The sequence below is a fragment of the Ipomoea nil genome, unplaced genomic scaffold, assembly GCF_001879475.1.
Source record: "Ipomoea nil cultivar Tokyo-kokei standard unplaced genomic scaffold, Asagao_1.1 scaffold1770, whole genome shotgun sequence".
Lineage (NCBI taxonomy): Eukaryota > Viridiplantae > Streptophyta > Magnoliopsida > Solanales > Convolvulaceae > Ipomoea > Ipomoea nil.
In genome coordinates this window covers 3,734,439-3,754,042 of record NW_017618198.1, presented here as the reverse complement: position 1 = coordinate 3,754,042, position 19,604 = coordinate 3,734,439, and the positions used below count along the sequence as shown (strand labels likewise).

Here is a 19,604-nt window from a genome sequence, read left to right as displayed (position 1 = left end):
AATTGTGAATTGTATAATAAAGGGAAGCGGACGAATAAAAGTAAAGGGTTTAGCGAGTGTGATATTGATTCTTTGTGTTTTAATATACTGAGAAAGTAGATATGAACAAATACTACATAATAAGAGTGAGTAGCACTAAAAAAAAAAACAAAAAAGTAAAGGGCTTGAGTATAATTATGAAATAATTAAAAGGCGGATGTGTTATTATCAGAAACGGAGTAACAAACATATACAGAGTAACAAATAACGGTTCCAATATTCCCATTTCCCGCTCTCAGAGAGTTTTCAGTAATCCTCCATAGCCACTGGCTAGAAGCTTCTGCTGTTATGGATTTCTGATAAACGAAGGACAAAATCAGAAAAAAAAAAATTGAGAAATGGATTTCAAAAGACATTTGTTTCTGGTCTTTACGATCGTAGTTCTGATCATCTGTTTGAAGAATCAGAACGCCGAAACCAACAAAAACCATTCTTCTTCTTCGGAGTTTGAGATGTTGAACTGGTCTCTATCTGATGAAGAATCGCTTTCTGCATCTCTGTTCTCATTTACAGCCAAAAATGTTGAAGCTCCAACGCATTCCGAGAGCCTCAGATACGATTACTACGACGAAACTTGCCCTCAGGCGGAGCACATAGTCCAATCCGTCGTTCGGCGCCTCTACATGACGCGCCCTAGAATTGCTCCTCAACTTTTGCGCCTCGTTTTCCATGACTGCTTCGTTAAGGTGATGTTTCCAGTTCGAATTCTTAAGTGGCAGAATCTCTTGGTGGTTTGTATTTGGTTCCGCTAGTTTAGATTCAACAATGCGAACTTGAATTTCATCTCTATTGTTTCTTAACTGTGTTTTTGTTTGTTGTTTTGTTTTTTGCTATTCAACTGCTGTGGCTCCTGCAAATTCTGTGGTTATAAATTACTTCGTAGTTCGTACTTATTCTAGTGATTTGTTTCTACATACGGAATTTTAGGTCATTTGTCTGAGATTGGCGTTGATATTGTGATTTGAGTTCTAGATTTATTTCTGATTAATGCTGAAATTAGGGATTGATGCATCTGCTATAAATTCTAATACTGTAATACAGATAACTTTTGGTGAATGTTTGGATTATGGGAATAGTTCCTCAACTCTGTAAAATCTGTTTATGTAGTTCTTCTGACTTGGGGTTGGGTTTGATGTTGGAATCAGGGTTGTGATGCCTCAGTTCTGCTAGACTCAGCTGATGATATTGAAAGTGAGAAAGCAGCAACTCCCAATTTGTTCTTGAAGGGTGATGATGTTATTGATATCATCAAATCCGAGCTTGAAGCAGCCTGCCCACAAGTTGTTTCTTGTGCTGATATTGTTGTTCTGGCTGCAAGAGAAAGTGTCATTCTGGTAAATCTCTGACATATATTTCTTATTTTCTTCCTCCATTTGCATATAATAAGTGAGTCTTAGTATTCCAGGTTGGGGGTCCATTCTACCCATTGACTACTGGAAGAAGAGATAGTCACGAGTCGTACCTTCGATTTACTAATGAACTTCCAGCACCCACTGATGACCTTCCCAAGATACTTGAGAAGTTCTCATCAAAAGGTTTCAAAGAATGGGAGACAGTCAGCCTCTTAGGTACAGACCTTTCATTCTTCTGTTTGGTTACTTGTGAATGGTTAGATCAAAAGTTTTGTTGTTGGAGGTGTCAATATTAGGTCTGATTTGTATCTATTGCTGCACAGGGAGCCACAGCACTGGGGTGATTCATTGCAATTTCTTCAGCGACCGGCTTGGGTGGACTAATGAGCCAGACCCTTCTATAGATACTGAATTCCTCAACCTTTTAAGGTCAAAATGCAACGCTAGCGAAGCATCATCTGCGCTGCCAGCCTCAGGACCAGCACCAGTACCGTCCATCGAGGAGCCAACAATAGAGATGGATTACAAGGGACCTGGAAATGGTTTTGGTACAATATACTATCAAAGTCTGCTACAAAGCAAGGGAATACTCTTTTCAGATCAGCAAATGACTGCAGCAGAAGAAACGGCAGCCTGGGTCCAAGCATATGCTTTAGATGTTAACTTGTTCCGCCAGAAATTTTGCCGTTCAATGATGAAGCTTTCCAATCTAGGGGTTTTGACTGGATCACATGGGAAGGTTCGCGTAAATTGCAGAAAAGTTCACTGAAATGCAGATGAGGGTTCTCCTCCTAACTTGATAATTTTGGTTTTGGTTTTAGTTGGTATTGAATACTTGGTATTCAGTGGCATCACTGTTGCATCCAAATTGACTTCTGATAATTTTATCTTAATCACAATTCTTTCTTGCCCATGATCTCCAATAAGTTTCAAGACATAAATGTATAGAGAAGAAAAGATATCAGCATTACTTATAGTGGAATGATCAACAAATGGTTTCAAAATCCGTAAGTATACACTGAGAATTGAGCAAACCCCTCTTGATAATTACTAAGCAGTAGTGAAAAATGGCTGTAACAAGTTTACCCTTTGGCGTAATTCATTTAAGAAATCAATCATCTATATATAGTTTCAGTTTATACACCTTTACTATACACAGTCAACGAATATGAGTGCTTAAAGAGCAGAAGCTACTATTTAGAGTCTTCCCTACTGATTGTTCACTTCACTTTATCTTTATGGAACTTGAAGAACTGATGCAGTAGTCTGTGGACCTCTCCATAATTCTTAGTTGAGGAAACTAGGTGGGCATTAATCCACTGTGGAAGCTTGCTTGTTAAATGGGAAGATCTTCTTTCTGTTGGATTAGACGAAAACCGTCCATCAACCAACAAGATTGCAGCATAATCATTTATATGCCTGATTGCTCTACCTGGAATACAGGTCAAAGGGTCAGTGGCGGAATAACCAGAAAGATAAGATGCTCATGTTGAACGTTAAATGGCCAAAATATTATTTGGAAGACTGCTGGAGATTCAATATATATCATGGTGGTTGAGGGATGTTTTTTGAAGTAAAAGAAAATAAGGAATTCCAAAACTAATTGGATTGGTCATAGCACTTACCAATAGATTGATTTAGAGCTTTGATGCAAAGATTCTCATAATATTGTTTCCCTCTGTGCTTGCAGCTTCTTAGGATGCTCAACCCAGCTTGGGCATCTCCATTAAAGCATTGAGTTGGGGCTGAAAGTTTGGGCGTTTTACTGATAGATGCACACCCAATGCTTTCAATGTGCTTCACCCTCTCAATCAATTCAATGTCAGATGGACTTGGATAAGGAAGTCCAACCATAATTATGCATCTACCCATTCCATCACTGAAATTGATACCTTCTGATATTTTTCCACCCACAATTGCTAGGAGAATTGCACCATTGTGAGAAGATTTGGGATCAGTATGGGACAATTCTTCAATTGTATCATTATATTCCCTCAGGACAAGTTTCACCTCTGTACTTTTTCTAGGCTCTCTATATACACGTTTCTTCTTCATAATTCTAGCAAGTATGCCCGATTCCTTCCATGAATTGTAGACCAGTGCCTCATAGTCAAATGATGAGAAGAACACAACTATTCCTTCAGGAATCAATGTCACTAAATTGCAAACCAGCAGCCCTAACTCTTCAATCTGTTGATCAAAATTGAACAGAATCAAGTAAATCCTTAATCAGGAAAAGAATTCATATATAAAATCACCTAACTAATAAGTAAGAGTTCAGTCGCACACAAGTCCAGTAAGAAAATGACAAAGAAGGTGCAGTGAGCTTACCATGATTGAGGAGGTTCTGGTATTGTAACTAAAATCAAAGGGATGTCCAGATGGCCCGTGGGAAACAGCAATGGGTAAAATATTTTCAGAAGGTATGATATGACCACAAGAAAAGAAATGCAACTTATCAGGCTGTAAAGATGGGAAGAGCCGTTCCTTTGTTTCTTCAATAGGTTGTAGAGTTCCCCCAGCTAATATAACAGCATGAGCCTGATCCAGAACCTGAAAACGAAACCTGGTTGATGTTAAAACTAGCTTTAAAAGTTTGTATAAACTTCAACTAAAATGTTGGCAAACCTCAGAAAATATCTTTTCCCCACTAAGCATGACATATTTCAGATATCCTCCTTTTTGTCCTTCAGAACTTGGCCTTGTCTTCGATACTATTACTCTCCCATCAGAATCTTTATTCGTTAAAGACAGCAACATATCAAGTAGTGATTGGAAACCAGATAGCGAGCTTCCCTCAATGCCTTTTGAGGCTGAAACTTTTTCTGGGGCTAGTTTATCTCCATATCCACAGACCTGAAATGCCAGAAACATTTTTGAGCTTCAAAAGCCGACTAATCCCACAACCGGAATAAATTGCAATTACTTACCTTGTGAATTATATTGCTTTCCTGTATATAGTAGACCAGTTTGACAAGGTTTATGTTGTCAATGTTGAGACAAAACAAGAATTCATTAATTGCCATCGAAAACTCAAAACTGCTTTCAGTTCCCTCTGCAGGGCAAAAGGGTTCAGAATTGCTAGCATTCTTCCCATGGCATAAAATTTGTAGAAAAGCCCGGGTGAGTACCATCAATGTCTGGATATATCTTCTATTTCCTGGTCCTAACAGATTCTGAAATCGCTTGAGGTAACTTTCCAAGTGAGAATGCAGACAGTCCAACTGAAATGAGAGAGGCAATCAGTAAATTCAAGTCCTTGCTTTTATTCCTAATATGTCAATTGATTCAACTTTGTGTAAAAAAAAAAAAAAAAAAAAAAAAAAAAAAAAAAAAACACTAAACAGAAACAGTTGAACTCAATAGTGGCAAAGAATCAAAATAATCTAACGCACAGATATTATTTACCTGAGACAAAGTAACTTTCGCATCATACATGCTGATAAGAGAATCAGCTAGATTGTGTGCCTCATCAATAATAACAACATTATCTTTTAAACTCAAACCAAGAGATTGACGTGATGACTTTGAAAGAAGAGATTGGTAAGGAAGAACAATAAGGTCTGCTTTAGGCACTATGTTTCTTGAACCATAATATGGGCAAGTTCCCAACTCACGACCAATGTGAACAAGATCCTCAATATCCAAAGGCCCTTGTTGAGAAATCTCACTCTTAAATTCTTTTTCTACTTTACGGCTTCTAAGCATTGGACATCCAGATGAAGCTTTTGTCCGCCGTACTCTCCCCTTCAGACCCAAGTTCTGCAAATAAGCTTCACAAGCTCAGGCAAAAGAACCCAAAACTGAAACCCAATGTAATAAAAGAAATTTCATATTGAAGCATGATTTTTTGTCTTGTCAGACACTATGCTAGCATTCAGACGATGTTTGATCTATCACTTTGAAGACTTAATTTCTTACTCTGAGAACTGCCATAAAATGCATAGATGTTGAAACACAATGGCAAGATGCAGATACCGAAATTTTTGGGGATGTCAAGATCTAAAGCTAAAAATGATTAAACTTTGTATTAAACATATGGAGCCAAATGAATGACAGTCTGGAGAGATTCAGTTTGTGTCATGGATGCTGCAAAACAAGTAGCATTAGGAATACTGTACAATTTAAAAGTGAAAGATGGAGTAATTTGCATCTTAACAAGTGAAAAAGTTGCAGTGGAATTAATTGTAACATAATAATTTCTAAGAAAGCATAAGAACTTTGGACACAGCGGCATTGCACACATGTTAACAGGATAACAGAGTTACCACCATACCATGGATCATGGTGCATGCAAAAATAACAATGGAACTAAACAAATTATTGACCAAAGCAAACTGTAGCTTGACATATTCATACCTTTGTTTTGGTAACTTTACAACATTCTTTCTTCCTACTCTTTTGAAGCTCTAAGCATCTCTCATTTATTCGCGTGGAGGTCCCCAGCTTCAATACATCTGATATAAACTCCAAACTAGCCATATTTAACAAGATTGTGGTTATACACGCTCCTAAAAGCACAATGAGCATAAAAATGTCCGTGGGGTACCTTCATTGATGCAGAAATTTTTCCTAGACCCCAAGCACACAGATGTCAATTCACTGGCAAATTTAGTCTTCCTCAACTCCTTTATAAACTGTGAAAGTTGTGAATGGGTTCTACTGCAAAAATAAACTTTCAATCTTTGCTCTTCCTTGTCGTCATCATCATCCTCACTCGAGGAACTCCCAGAATCCTCACCGCTCTTTCTTTTCAATTTCCCACCATTTTCACCTTCACTCTCGTACTCTTCCATCAAAAACTCTTCATCATCCATGCCTTCAAACCCATTATTACTCTTCAAAACTTTAGTCTCCTTGGTCTCAATATCTCGAAATGCTTCCTGTTTTTCTTTCCTATTAAAGTTATTTTTCCTAAAAGATGCCCTTTTCTCCTTCTTTTCAGATGCTTTGGTTTCAGTATTAAGCACAAAACTCCGCATCCAATCGGGCTCATCATCTGGCCCTGATTTGTTTTCGGGATTACCATTCTGTAGTTGCTTTCTATCAACAAGCCACTGCAGAGCACTGCATATTATACTTAACGTTTTCCCAGTTCCTGCATCATACATACGCACTTCAATTGAATATAATCCCAAATGAAGAACCAAAAATTAAAACAACATTTTGTGAAAAGATTATGAAAACGAATGGGGGGCTTGATTACCAGTAGGGCTCTCGAGCATTGCGATGCCGCCATTTTCAAGAGATCGATAGAGGGCGTTCATGAAATCGAGCTGAATGGGGTAGGGTTTGTATGGGAATGCTGGGAATACGGGCTTTTCCTCGTCCATTTCTGCTCTGATTCTCCTTCTTCACCTCTACGAATATTAGGGTTTCTTATGGTGTCAGTCTGTTAAATCTTCATCTCACTCACTCTCCCGCGGTAACGGTTAATGGTGATAGCGTCGACGACAGCAAGGGTTTTCCCGCGCTCTGGCGCCATAAAATTTTGAATAAGAGCATTTCATTTTCTTTTTTAAAAAATATTTTAAAAGAAAACTTTTAGCTTGTTAAAAAAAATAATAATAAATAAGGTTCAAATTCGTCACTGAACGTAACCTGAAAATGCAATTAGACCACTGAACAGAAAAAAAAAATTGTAATTATGTCACTGAACACTCTAAAAACGTGTAATTAGGTCACTGAACTATCCAAATGTATATAATTTCACCGGATAGCAGGTTACCTGCTTAATACTTATGTGGCAGCTCAGTTAGCATTTTAAATAATTTTTAATAATTAATTTTAAAAAATTGAAAAAAATAAATAAAAATAAAACGTTGGTCGTCGTTTATATTTTTTTAAATTTTTTTTTAAAAAAAATTTATTATTAAAATTTATTAAAAAATTATTTTAAAATTATTTAAAATGCCAACTCAGCTGCCATGTAAGCATGTAACCTGTTAAAATTGATGGTAACCTGCTATCAGGTGGAATTGCACGTTTTTGGAGTGTTCAGTGGCCTAATTGCACTTTTTTTTTTTCATTCAGTGACCTAATTGCATTTTCAGGTTACGTTCAGTGGCCAATTTGAACCTTATTCCAAAAAAAAAAAAAAAAAAAAAAATTAAAAATTAAAAATAAAGCTCTTTTAGCTCGTCAAAAGAATAAGACCCTGTTTGGTAGCTCGTCAAAAGAATAAGACCCTGTTTGGTAAAATAGTTAATCTATCAGTCAATTTTGACTTATTTGACCACTATTAATTGTTAAATTTGGTTAAAACATCGATATAAGTGTTTGGTTAATTATCTTTTTGTAACTCAAAAATGTTAAAATTTAAAAAACTGCTCAAATCAATTTTTTCAATTAGCTTTTTGAGAAAAATATACTATACCAAACACATTTCTACAATCCGCTAATGTTATCAACTAGTTATACCCTCTAATTAATCCAATCAGCTAACATCCAACGCTATCAACTAACAATTATTTACCAAACAGGGCTTAAATGAATATGGAGTAAAATATAATTATAGGGGTGCTCTAAGCCTCTAACCAGAGTTTTTCTAAAAGGAAAAGTGTCAATAAGCCTTTGAAATTTGTAAGATACAACAATTAAACTTCTGAACATTTAAGCATTGCAATTATATCATCAAACTCATTAATATCAGTCAAATAGATCCAATTTACTAGTAACTAACAGATTATTGATTCGCCATTCAAATTCATCGTTGATGAACGGATTGGTTGCCATCTATGGAGAAGGCAACCATAACATGGTTGCCTTCTCTCCCGGAGATGGTGACCACCTGGTCACCATCTCTAGGAGAGAAGGCGAACAGAACCTGGTCACCTTCTCCGGAGATGGCGACCATATTTGGTCGCATCTCCATACTCCAGAGATGGTGACCAGATTTTGTCGACATCTCCATGAGAGAAGGCAACCAGATTTGGCTGTCTCTCCACAAATGGCGACCATTTTTGTAGCAATCAATTCGGTCATCGACAATGGATTTCGAGGACGGTCAACAGTGTATATTTATCGGTAACCAACAGGTGGTGCGGTAAATTAAATTATTTGATTGATTTTAATGAGTTTGATGGTTTAAATGCTCATTGGTCTATTTACTTTATCAAATGGCTTATTTGATCATTTTTCCTTTTCTAAATAAAGTTGACACAACTCAAACCGGACACACACACATATATATATATATAGGGATGCACTCAGGTGCGAATAAGTGCCCAGGAAGGAATATGCGAATGAATCCGTGCGCGACACGTGCCCAGATCTAATAGCTTAAAAAAATGTGGTGACATTTTTGTAAATAATTGAACATCGAAGTGCAAGTAAAATCACTTACAAGTGCACCTACTTTCACCTATAAGTGCATGTAATTTTGCCTTGTTAGCATTAACTTCCCGTAAACATTCATGCACCTGGGTGTGCTTATAACTATAGGTGCAACTATTTATAACTATAGGTGCGACTACTTATAACTATAGGTACACTTACTTTCACCTATAAGTGCATGTAATTTTGTCTTGTTAACATTCATTGATCTGAGTTTAGCAGGTAGTAATACCCCTGAAAATCACCCGCAAACATTCATGCACTTAGGTGCAACTACTTATAACTATGTGTGCAACTACTTATAACTATGTGTGCAACTACTTATAACTATAGGTGCACTTATTATTGATGCTCAGCGTAAATTTTTACTTGCACCTATAATACATTTTACATGCACTTGTAATACATTTACTTGCACTTCGATGTTCAATTATTTACGAAAATGCCACCGAGCTTTTTAAAAAAATCAGTGTTTCTCATCCATTAGATCTGGACACGTGGACAGACAGAATCCATTCCTATTTCGCTCCTGGGCGAAGCATTCGCACCTAAGTGCGATTATATATATATATATATATATATATATATATATATATATAAGGGTTTATGTGCGGGGAGGGGTTCTGTGCGGTTGTGCTCAGGAACGCACCTTAAGCATTAAAATGGCGCACCTTAAGTACACAACACACGCACCTTAAGCACACAAACAAAACACCTTAAGAACACAAATCACGCACCTTAACACACACAACAAAGCACCTTAAGAACACAAACCACGCACCTTAAACACACAACAAAGCACATTAAGAACACAAACCACGCACCTTAAACACACAACAAAGCACCTTAAGAACACAAACCACGCACCTACGGTTTTAAAAATGGTTCACTTTAAGTTTCACACAACTGATGCACCACACTGAAATGCACCAATGCACCACAAAACGCACCACACATACAAAAAATTGCACCATACCTCCCCACACCTAGTGATGCGTTTCCGAACACTGTGTGATGCGTTTATGCGTACCTAATGGTGCATTTTGTGGTGATGCTTACCTAATGGTGCGCTTTGTGTTGCATTGGTACATTTTTTGTTTTGTGTTTTCTAACACTATTGATGTGTGTTTGCATACCTAATGGTGCGACAGCACTGGAACTTGACCTTAATTATATATATATATATATATATATATATATATATATATATATATATATATATATATATATATATATATATATATATAACTAGAACTCTTTATTTTTATTATAAATTAAAGCAGTATTTATGATTTAAAAAATAAAAAAAAAAAAAAAGCGAAAGAAAAAGACAAAACTAAAAATAAAAAAGGGGAACAAGATCTAGAACGTACAACCATACTAGAAGACGCAGTTGCAAAGCGTTTAGTTTCCCTTCCAGGATATCGCCCAACTAGTAACTTAGTTTTCTATCTATGGTTAAACTGAAAAAGAAATATGTCATCTTAACACACTATATAGATAATTTGATCTTTAAAAATTAAAAAGAGAAAATAAACTAGATTTGATTTAACATGTATTCTTGATCCTGCATTGTCTTTTTTGATGCGCAAATGATATCCTTAATTTTGGAATGGAAAAAAAAAAAATCTCAACCTATTCACAATCAAGTTAGGAAGGTATTGTAGCAAATAAATACGCTGTAGTTCATGTAGGTTGGGGTTGCATTTTTCTTTCATGCAGCATTTGCAATTCTAACTACCTAACAAATGAAAAATCTATTTTTTTTTTAATAATCATTATTTCATGAAATTTACTTATTTATCAACAAGGACATCTTATTTAAAAAAAAAAAAAAACAATTTTAAGGTGCAAAGTTAGTAACTTGTGCCCGATTAGCAAATAACTGTATGTATAGATACACTGCAATATTCAGAAATTTGCAACCAAAAAAAAAAAAAAGTTAAAAAGTGCGAAACATGTTGTGCCAAGCAAACTAAGTTACGCTGCCCATTATGGTGGGAAAGTAAGGAAGTTTAAGTATAAATTTCAAACACATTTAGGTGGGTTAAAAGCTTCGAGTTTGAACTCTATAACGCACTAATTTAAAAATTAAATCTGACACAAATATAATTAATCTCAATGTATAAATCTTAATTAATATATCATCACGAAAAAAACTTATAAATAAATAAATACAACGTCGGCCACCCCCTCCTCCTTCATCTCAGCCGGAGACAAAGGAGGAGGGTGGGGGGCATTTATTTTATTTTTATTTTTAAGTTTTTAATTTAAAAATTTTTAAAATAAAAATTAAATAAATTAACCAGTCATCAGTGACTTAGTCGGAATTTTGACCGAAATTTTTAACGGCATGATCAAATGTGATACAAATTGGATAGTCATGCACTTAATTTGAAAATGTTAATAGTCAAGGATCAAATGTGATACAAATTGAATAATCATGCACCAAAATTAAAAATTTTAATAGTTAAGGACTAAAACTTACACATGCATTATAATTGAGAGACTAAAAATGAGATTTTTCTCATTATTTAATCATAAAAAAAAAAAAAAAAAAAAGAGTCATAGTCCCTTCATTTTTTTCTGCTGTCTCCCTGAACTTCAGGTGATCATCTCCATTGTTTTTCCAAAAAAAAAAAAAAATCTCCATTGCGGGAAACGATGGCGTCTCGCAGGGCGTATGCTCCTCAATCCTTGGTTCATCAATTATAATTGAAATCATCATCAATTATATTCAACTGTTATTGGTATTTCCTCTTCTTTCTTTCTTTCAAAATTTCAATGATTTGTTTTCTGAACCTAGAACTGCAAATTTGATACGTGAATTCACTAATCATTGCAAAACCAACTTCCCAATTGTTCCATTTCAATGAATGCAATGCATATTCCTATTGATTTCGGATTGGAAAATAATTAGCATTTCATAATTATCAATTGAATTGATTTCAAATTTTTTCTGTATTTTACAATCTCTGGCTCTCATGTGCTTGTGCTTGTGCTTCTAGTCCTATGATCCAGACTCCCCCAACCACCCAGAAATAAGACTTAAATTTTAATGATTTTTTTTTTTAATTTTTTGAGGAAAATTATATAAACCTATCTCTCTGGACTGAAGATTACTTGGTTACAGGCTCTAGTTAGGGAAACTAATAACACTCATGAATTTCTTTACTAGAATAAGCTATGGAACTTGAAAATTCTCCAAATGGAGACATCCCTTCCTACATCTTCTCTTATCCTGAAGAGAGTGGAGGTTGAGAATTTGTGCCCCTTCTCGTATTTCGGCTTTGTCTTGAGTGATTGTCTAAAATTCTTAGGTTCCATCGAGTCTTGCTCTATCCGTTTTATCGGTAAGCTAACTGTTTGGCTCATACTTTGACCACAACAGTTGATTCTGATAGGGGCATTTTAGTTTGGGATTCCGACCCCCCTTTGTGTATTCATTACTTTTTTTATTAATATATTATTTCGTTGTGTTGATTAATATAAAAGTTTGAAAATTGAAACAGATGCTCTTTTTCTTTTCTATTTAGTAGTTAATAGTTATGCATTTGAAAAATGGATAAGTTGATAAAATATTGTCATTTTATATGAAATAAACAGTACACATTGTTGTTCTGCGTAACTGTGAACTTTCAATTAGTAAAATTTTGCAAATGAAACTTTTATGCACTGCAAATCTGAATTCACCAGAGAAATTGTGAATCTAACCAAATGGATTATGGCTGTCAACATATTGCGAAAGCAGTGTTAATAGCTAAGCCAATTTATTAGTTTTCCTACTTTTGGTTTATAACTAACTTGAATTAGTGTGATTTGCTTCTTTTGGTAGGGTTGGAAAGACGTCACTGATGAACCAGTAATTTCAGACTTAATCTTTCTGAATGTATAAATCTTAATTAATATATCCTCACGGAGAAAACTTATAAATAAATAAATACAAACTTAAAATATAACCCACACCAAATTAATATTAAAGAGGATTTTGCTCACCTAGCTAGGTTTATAATTCTCAAAATAATATCGCCCTATTTTTTATTTTTTGGTTAAGTACTATTAACTATGTTAGAATGTAATTTAATATATGTTCATAAATATCGCCCTATTTAATTAAGGTTTTATCAATTTCATTTTATTTGTGACGTACTCCGTATAGTAGTATTGTTGGAGTACTAGTGTAGTGCCGATATTTGAGACTAATTTTTTGTTTTGATAATGTAACTTAATTGTTTCAATTTCAATCGGATTCCATGCAGTTAATCCTGTGTATGAGTGCATGGTTAAAACAGAGCTTCACCGTAGAAAACGCAGAATGGCGACAGGTCCTCTTGGCCCGCCGAAGATCTCCGCCGCGCAGTGGGACGACTACAGGCCGACCACCGCCTTCTTCGGCGGCGGCGGGGTAGGCGTCATGGGTGGAACACGAAAGAAGGCGTCGGGAGTCCGGCCATGGCTTCTATTGGACTCTACAGGGAAGGCGGTGGTGGAGGAGGCCGGAAAACACGATATTATGCGCCGGACGGGACTCCCTGCGCGCGATCTCCGGATACTCGACCCACTCCTGTCGTATCCTTCCACCGTCCTGGGCCGCGAGCGGGCCATCGTCGTAAATCTGGAGCACATCAAAGCCATAATCACCGCCCAGGAGGTCCTTCTCCTCAACGCCAAAGATCCTTCCGTCACACCTTTCGCCGAAGAGCTTCAGCGGAGAATACAGCGCCACCACCAGGCTACCGGAGCCGCAGCCGGCGGCGGCTACAACGCGGAATGGAGAGATCTGTACGCTGTGGAAGATTCACAATCGCATCAAGTTTTCCGTCCAAACTTCTCAGAGGCCTTCCCGGCAGCGATCGGCGGCCGCGTTACGCAGGGAGTAGAAAACAGAGACGGAGCGAAGAAGCTTCTCCCGTTTGAATTCGTCGGCCTGGAAACCTGCCTGGAAACCGCTTGCAGTTGCTTGGATAACGAGGCGAGAACACTTGAGCTCGAAGCTTATCCCGCATTAGACAAACTGACTTCGAAGATCAGTACTCGAAACCTGGAACGAGTCCGTCAGATCAAAAGTAGATTGGTCGCCATTACCGGCCGTGTCCAGAAGGTCCGAGACGAGCTCGAGCATCTACTCGACGACGATGAAGATATGTGTGAGATGTATTTGACCGAGAAGCTTCAGGAACACGATCGCGACTCTGTTTCCTCCGTGAACGAGCAAAACGGCATCGGCACGGATGATGACGATGAAGCCACCGCTGCAGCGACGGAGGCGGATGAGGAGGCGGAGAGGGAGCAGGCATACCTAATCCCGTCGGGAAAAGCGAATTCACCGTTGGCGCGCGAAAGCCACGGAAGCGGCCGGAGCTCTAACAGCAGCAAGCATCTCCACGTGGGAGAACTGGAAATGCTGTTAGAAGCGTACTTTGTGCAGATCGAGGGGACGATGAATAAGCTGTCCACGCTCCGGGAGTACGTGGACGACACGGAGGACTACATCAACATCATGCTGGACGACAAGCAGAACCACCTCCTGCAAGTGGGAGTCACGCTCAACACCGCGACGCTGGTTGTGAATGCTTTCGTGGTGGTGTCCGGGATTTTCGGGATGAATATCACCATTGAATTGTTCAACCCTGAACTATCTGGAATGACGGAGTTCATGTTGACCATTGGCGGTGGCACCGCCGCCTGCATTTTCGTATATGTTGCTGCAATTGCCTGGTATAAACACAGACGATTACTGGACTGACAAATACAATACACCAATTTCTGGCCTGGTTTCATTCACTCATTCATTTATGTATCCTTCAAACTTAACAATTCATTATTAGATCGAAGAAGCTGTCCCCCTAGTCTCTGATCTACCATTGTTGTAATTTTGGGAGCATTTCCAAAAGAAAAGTATTAAGACTATATTATTCTTATTAGACTAGGACTTTATATTATTCGGTGTTAGACTAGGACTCTATCTAGTATCTATATATTCCCTTACCCCAAAAAGGCTGGCACTGCAAATCTGAATTCACCAAAGAAATTGTGAATTTAACCAAATGGATTATGGCTGTCAACATATTGCGAAAGCAGTGTTAATAGCTAAGCCAATTTATTAGTTTTCCTACTTTTGGTTTATAACTAACTTGAATCAGTGTGGTTTGCTTCTTTTGGTAGAGTTGGAAAGACGTCACTGATGAACCAGTAATTTCAGACTTACTCTTTCTGAATGTATAAATCTTAATTAATATATCCCCACGGAGAAAACTTATAAATAAATAAATACAAACTTAAAATATAACCCACACCAAATTAATATTAAAGAGGATTTTGCTCACCTAGCTAGGTTTATAATTATCAAAATAATATCGCCCTATTTTTTATTTTTTGTTAAGTACCATTAACTATGTTAGAATGTAATTTAATATATGTTCATAAATATCGCCCTATTTAATTAAGGTTTTATCAATTTCATTTTATTTGTGACGTACTCCGTATAGTAGTATTGTTGGAGTACTAGTGTAGTGCCGATATTTGAGACTAATTTTTTGTTTTGATAATGTAACTTAATTGTTTCAATTTCAATCGGATTCCATGCAGTTAATCCTGTGTATGAGTGCATGGTTAAAACAGAGCTTCACCGTAGAAAACGCAGAATGGCGACAGGTCCTCTTGGCCCGCCGAAGATCTCCGCCGCGCAGTGGGACGACTACAGGCCGACCACCGCCTTCTTCGGCGGCGGCGGGGTAGGCGTCATGGGTGGAACACGAAAGAAGGCGTCGGGAGTCCGGCCATGGCTTCTATTGGACTCTACAGGGAAGGCGGTGGTGGAGGAGGCCGGAAAACACGATATTATGCGCCGGACGGGACTCCCTGCGCGCGATCTCCGGATACTCGACCCACTCCTGTCGTATCCTTCCACCGTCCTGGGCCGCGAGCGGGCCATCGTCGTAAATCTGGAGCACATCAAAGCCATAATCACCGCCCAGGAGGTCCTTCTCCTCAACGCCAAAGATCCTTCCGTCACACCTTTCGCCGAAGAGCTTCAGCGGAGAATACAGCGCCACCACCAGGCTACCGGAGCCGCAGCCGGCGGCGGCTACAACGCGGAATGGAGAGATCTGTACGCTGTGGAAGATTCACAATCGCATCAAGTTTTCCGTCCAAACTTCTCAGAGGCCTTCCCGGCAGCGATCGGCGGCCGCGTTACGCAGGGAGTAGAAAACAGAGACGGAGCGAAGAAGCTTCTCCCGTTTGAATTCGTCGGCCTGGAAACCTGCCTGGAAACCGCTTGCAGTTGCTTGGATAACGAGGCGAGAACACTTGAGCTCGAAGCTTATCCCGCATTAGACAAACTGACTTCGAAGATCAGTACTCGAAACCTGGAACGAGTCCGTCAGATCAAAAGTAGATTGGTCGCCATTACCGGCCGTGTCCAGAAGGTCCGAGACGAGCTCGAGCATCTACTCGACGACGATGAAGATATGTGTGAGATGTATTTGACCGAGAAGCTTCAGGAACACGATCGCGACTCTGTTTCCTCCGTGAACGAGCAAAACGGCATCGGCACGGATGATGACGATGAAGCCACCGCTGCAGCGACGGAGGCGGATGAGGAGGCGGAGAGGGAGCAGGCATACCTAATCCCGTCGGGAAAAGCGAATTCACCGTTGGCGCGCGAAAGCCACGGAAGCGGCCGGAGCTCTAACAGCAGCAAGCATCTCCACGTGGGAGAACTGGAAATGCTGTTAGAAGCGTACTTTGTGCAGATCGAGGGGACGATGAATAAGCTGTCCACGCTCCGGGAGTACGTGGACGACACGGAGGACTACATCAACATCATGCTGGACGACAAGCAGAACCACCTCCTGCAAGTGGGAGTCACGCTCAACACCGCGACGCTGGTTGTGAATGCTTTCGTGGTGGTGTCCGGGATTTTCGGGATGAATATCACCATTGAATTGTTCAACCCTGAACTATCTGGAATGACGGAGTTCATGTTGACCATTGGCGGTGGCACCGCCGCCTGCATTTTCGTATATGTTGCTGCAATTGCCTGGTATAAACACAGACGATTACTGGACTGACAAATACAATACACCAATTTCTGGCCTGGTTTCATTCACTCATTCATTTATGTATCCTTCAAACTTAACAATTCATTATTAGATCGAAGAAGCTGTCCCCCTAGTCTCTGATCTACCATTGTTGTAATTTTGGGAGCATTTCCAAAAGAAAAGTATTAAGACTATATTATTCTTATTAGACTAGGACTTTATATTATTCGGTGTTAGACTAGGACTCTATCTAGTATCTATATATTCCCTTACCCCAAAAAGGCTGGCACTGCAAATCTGAATTCACCAAAGAAATTGTGAATTTAACCAAATGGATTATGGCTGTCAACATATTGCGAAAGCAGTGTTAATAGCTAAGCCAATTTATTAGTTTTCCTACTTTTGGTTTATAACTAACTTGAATCAGTGTGGTTTGCTTCTTTTGGTAGAGTTGGAAAGACGTCACTGATGAACCAGTAATTTCAGACTTACTCTTTCTGAATGTATAAATCTTAATTAATATATCCCCACGGAGAAAACTTATAAATAAATAAATACAAACTTAAAATATAACCCACACCAAATTAATATTAAAGAGGATTTTGCTCACCTAGCTAGGTTTATAATTATCAAAATAATATCGCCCTATTTTTTATTTTTTGTTAAGTACCATTAACTATGTTAGAATGTAATTTAATATATGTTCATAAATATCGCCCTATTTAATTAAGGTTTTATCAATTTCATTTTATTTGTGACGTACTCCGTATAGTAGTATTGTTGGAGTACTAGTGTAGTGCCGATATTTGAGACTAATTTTTTGTTTTGATAATGTAACTTAATTGTTTCAATTTCAATCGGATTCCATGCAGTTAATCCTGTGTATGAGTGCATGGTTAAAACAGAGCTTCACCGTAGAAAACGCAGAATGGCGACAGGTCCTCTTGGCCCGCCGAAGATCTCCGCCGCGCAGTGGGACGACTACAGGCCGACCACCGCCTTCTTCGGCGGCGGCGGGGTAGGCGTCATGGGTGGAACACGAAAGAAGGCGTCGGGAGTCCGGCCATGGCTTCTATTGGACTCTACAGGGAAGGCGGTGGTGGAGGAGGCCGGAAAACACGATATTATGCGCCGGACGGGACTCCCTGCGCGCGATCTCCGGATACTCGACCCACTCCTGTCGTATCCTTCCACCGTCCTGGGCCGCGAGCGGGCCATCGTCGTAAATCTGGAGCACATCAAAGCCATAATCACCGCCCAGGAGGTCCTTCTCCTCAACGCCAAAGATCCTTCCGTCACACCTTTCGCCGAAGAGCTTCAGCGGAGAATACAGCGCCACCACCAGGCTACCGGAGCCGCAGCCGGCGGCGGCTACAACGCGGAATGGAGAGATCTGTACGCTGTGGAAGATTCACAATCGCATCAAGTTTTCCGTCCAAACTTCTCAGAGGCCTTCCCGGCAGCGATCGGCGGCCGCGTTACGCAGGGAGTAGAAAACAGAGACGGAGCGAAGAAGCTTCTCCCGTTTGAATTCGTCGGCCTGGAAACCTGCCTGGAAACCGCTTGCAGTTGCTTGGATAACGAGGCGAGAACACTTGAGCTCGAAGCTTATCCCGCATTAGACAAACTGACTTCGAAGATCAGTACTCGAAACCTGGAACGAGTCCGTCAGATCAAAAGTAGATTGGTCGCCATTACCGGCCGTGTCCAGAAGGTCCGAGACGAGCTCGAGCATCTACTCGACGACGATGAAGATATGTGTGAGATGTATTTGACCGAGAAGCTTCAGGAACACGATCGCGACTCTGTTTCCTCCGTGAACGAGCAAAACGGCATCGGCACGGATGATGACGATGAAGCCACCGCTGCAGCGACGGAGGCGGATGAGGAGGCGGAGAGGGAGCAGGCATACCTAATCCCGTCGGGAAAAGCGAATTCACCGTTGGCGCGCGAAAGCCACGGAAGCGGCCGGAGCTCTAACAGCAGCAAGCATCTCCACGTGGGAGAACTGGAAATGCTGTTAGAAGCGTACTTTGTGCAGATCGAGGGGACGATGAATAAGCTGTCCACGCTCCGGGAGTACGTGGACGACACGGAGGACTACATCAACATCATGCTGGACGACAAGCAGAACCACCTCCTGCAAGTGGGAGTCACGCTCAACACCGCGACGCTGGTTGTGAATGCTTTCGTGGTGGTGTCCGGGATTTTCGGGATGAATATCACCATTGAATTGTTCAACCCTGAACTATCTGGAATGACGGAGTTCATGTTGACCATTGGCGGTGGCACCGCCGCCTGCATTTTCGTATATGTTGCTGCAATTGCCTGGTATAAACACAGACGATTACTGGACTGACAAATACAATACACCAATTTCTGGCCTGGTTTCATTCACTCATTCATTTATGTATCCTTCAAACTTAACAATTCATTATTAGATCGAAGAAGCTGTCCCCCTAGTCTCTGATCTACCATTGTTGTAATTTTGGGAGCATTTCCAAAAGAAAAGTATTAAGACTATATTATTCTTATTAGACTAGGACTTTATATTATTCGGTGTTAGACTAGGACTCTATCTAGTATCTATATATTCCCTTACCCCAAAAAGGCTGGCACTGCAAATCTGAATTCACCAAAGAAATTGTGAATTTAACCAAATGGATTATGGCTGTCAACATATTGCGAAAGCAGTGTTAATAGCTAAGCCAATTTATTAGTTTTCCTACTTTTGGTTTATAACTAACTTGAATCAGTGTGGTTTGCTTCTTTTGGTAGAGTTGGAAAGACGTCACTGATGAACCAGTAATTTCAGACTTACTCTTTCTGAATG

The 19,604-nt window shown here is 39.4% G+C and overlaps 5 protein-coding genes across 7 annotated transcripts; 4 read left to right on the top strand and 1 right to left on the bottom strand.

The window, feature by feature from the left end:
• Positions 1–360: 360 nt before the first annotated feature.
• Positions 361–2,304, top strand: LOC109192506 (putative Peroxidase 48). Its single transcript, XM_019343180.1, has 4 exons — positions 361–725; positions 1,185–1,373; positions 1,445–1,607; positions 1,715–2,304. The coding sequence occupies exons 1-4, from the start codon at positions 378–380 to the stop codon at positions 2,158–2,160; spliced, it is 1,146 nt and encodes a 381-aa protein (XP_019198725.1). The 5' UTR covers positions 361–377; the 3' UTR covers positions 2,161–2,304.
• A 30-nt stretch (positions 2,305–2,334) lies between these two features.
• Positions 2,335–6,826, bottom strand: LOC109192504 (ATP-dependent DNA helicase DDX11). Its single transcript, XM_019343177.1, has 9 exons — positions 6,598–6,826; positions 5,941–6,489; positions 5,751–5,848; positions 4,800–5,153; positions 4,322–4,615; positions 4,020–4,247; positions 3,723–3,944; positions 3,017–3,581; positions 2,335–2,823 (listed from the first exon to the last, which is right to left on the bottom strand). The coding sequence occupies exons 1-9, from the start codon at positions 6,722–6,724 to the stop codon at positions 2,612–2,614; spliced, it is 2,649 nt and encodes an 882-aa protein (XP_019198722.1). The 5' UTR covers positions 6,725–6,826; the 3' UTR covers positions 2,335–2,611.
• A 6,135-nt stretch (positions 6,827–12,961) lies between these two features.
• On the top strand, positions 12,962–14,495 carry LOC109192258 (magnesium transporter MRS2-3-like). Its single transcript, XM_019342831.1, has 2 exons — positions 12,962–13,564; positions 13,598–14,495. Exons 1-2 carry the CDS (start codon positions 13,006–13,008, stop codon positions 14,470–14,472), a joined length of 1,434 nt encoding a protein of 477 aa, XP_019198376.1. The 5' UTR covers positions 12,962–13,005; the 3' UTR covers positions 14,473–14,495.
• Positions 14,496–15,290: 795 nt separating this feature from the next.
• Positions 15,291–16,824, top strand: LOC109192259 (magnesium transporter MRS2-3-like). 2 transcript variants are annotated; one of them, XM_019342832.1, is made up of 2 exons: positions 15,291–15,889; positions 15,923–16,824. In XM_019342832.1, the coding sequence occupies exons 1-2, from the start codon at positions 15,335–15,337 to the stop codon at positions 16,799–16,801; spliced, it is 1,434 nt and encodes a 477-aa protein (XP_019198377.1). In that variant the 5' UTR covers positions 15,291–15,334; the 3' UTR covers positions 16,802–16,824. The 2 variants fall into 2 exon arrangements, with proteins under 2 accessions (XP_019198377.1, XP_019198378.1); XM_019342833.1 differs by having other exon boundaries at positions 15,291–15,893; positions 15,927–16,824.
• Positions 16,825–17,619: 795 nt separating this feature from the next.
• LOC109192355 (magnesium transporter MRS2-3-like) lies at positions 17,620–19,153 on the top strand. 2 transcript variants are annotated; one of them, XM_019342954.1, is made up of 2 exons: positions 17,620–18,218; positions 18,252–19,153. In XM_019342954.1, the coding sequence occupies exons 1-2, from the start codon at positions 17,664–17,666 to the stop codon at positions 19,128–19,130; spliced, it is 1,434 nt and encodes a 477-aa protein (XP_019198499.1). In that variant the 5' UTR covers positions 17,620–17,663; the 3' UTR covers positions 19,131–19,153. The 2 variants fall into 2 exon arrangements, with proteins under 2 accessions (XP_019198499.1, XP_019198500.1); XM_019342955.1 differs by having other exon boundaries at positions 17,620–18,222; positions 18,256–19,153.
• Positions 19,154–19,604: the final 451 nt, after the last annotated feature.

Coding starts and splice junctions, on each gene's coding strand:
- LOC109192506 (XM_019343180.1), top strand. CDS start 378: ATGGATTTCAAAAGACATTTGTTTCTGGTCTTTACGATCGTAGTTCTG. Junction 1,374..1,444: donor CAAGAGAAAGTGTCATTCTG/GTAAATCTCTGA, acceptor TTAGTATTCCAG/GTTGGGGGTCCATTCTACCC. Junction 1,608..1,714: donor GGAGACAGTCAGCCTCTTAG/GTACAGACCTTT, acceptor ATTGCTGCACAG/GGAGCCACAGCACTGGGGTG.
- LOC109192504 (XM_019343177.1), bottom strand. CDS start 6,724: ATGGACGAGGAAAAGCCCGTATTCCCAGCATTCCCATACAAACCCTAC. Junction 3,582..3,722: donor CCAGAACCTCCTCAATCATG/GTAAGCTCACTG, acceptor TTTGATCAACAG/ATTGAAGAGTTAGGGCTGCT. Junction 2,824..3,016: donor AGCTCTAAATCAATCTATTG/GTAAGTGCTATG, acceptor CCTGTATTCCAG/GTAGAGCAATCAGGCATATA.
- LOC109192258 (XM_019342831.1), top strand. CDS start 13,006: ATGGTTAAAACAGAGCTTCACCGTAGAAAACGCAGAATGGCGACAGGT. Junction 13,565..13,597: donor CCGTCCAAACTTCTCAGAGG/CCTTCCCGGCAG, acceptor GCCGCGTTACGC/AGGGAGTAGAAAACAGAGAC.
- LOC109192259 (XM_019342832.1), top strand. CDS start 15,335: ATGGTTAAAACAGAGCTTCACCGTAGAAAACGCAGAATGGCGACAGGT. Junction 15,890..15,922: donor TTTTCCGTCCAAACTTCTCA/GAGGCCTTCCCG, acceptor GGCGGCCGCGTT/ACGCAGGGAGTAGAAAACAG.
- LOC109192355 (XM_019342954.1), top strand. CDS start 17,664: ATGGTTAAAACAGAGCTTCACCGTAGAAAACGCAGAATGGCGACAGGT. Junction 18,219..18,251: donor TTTTCCGTCCAAACTTCTCA/GAGGCCTTCCCG, acceptor GGCGGCCGCGTT/ACGCAGGGAGTAGAAAACAG.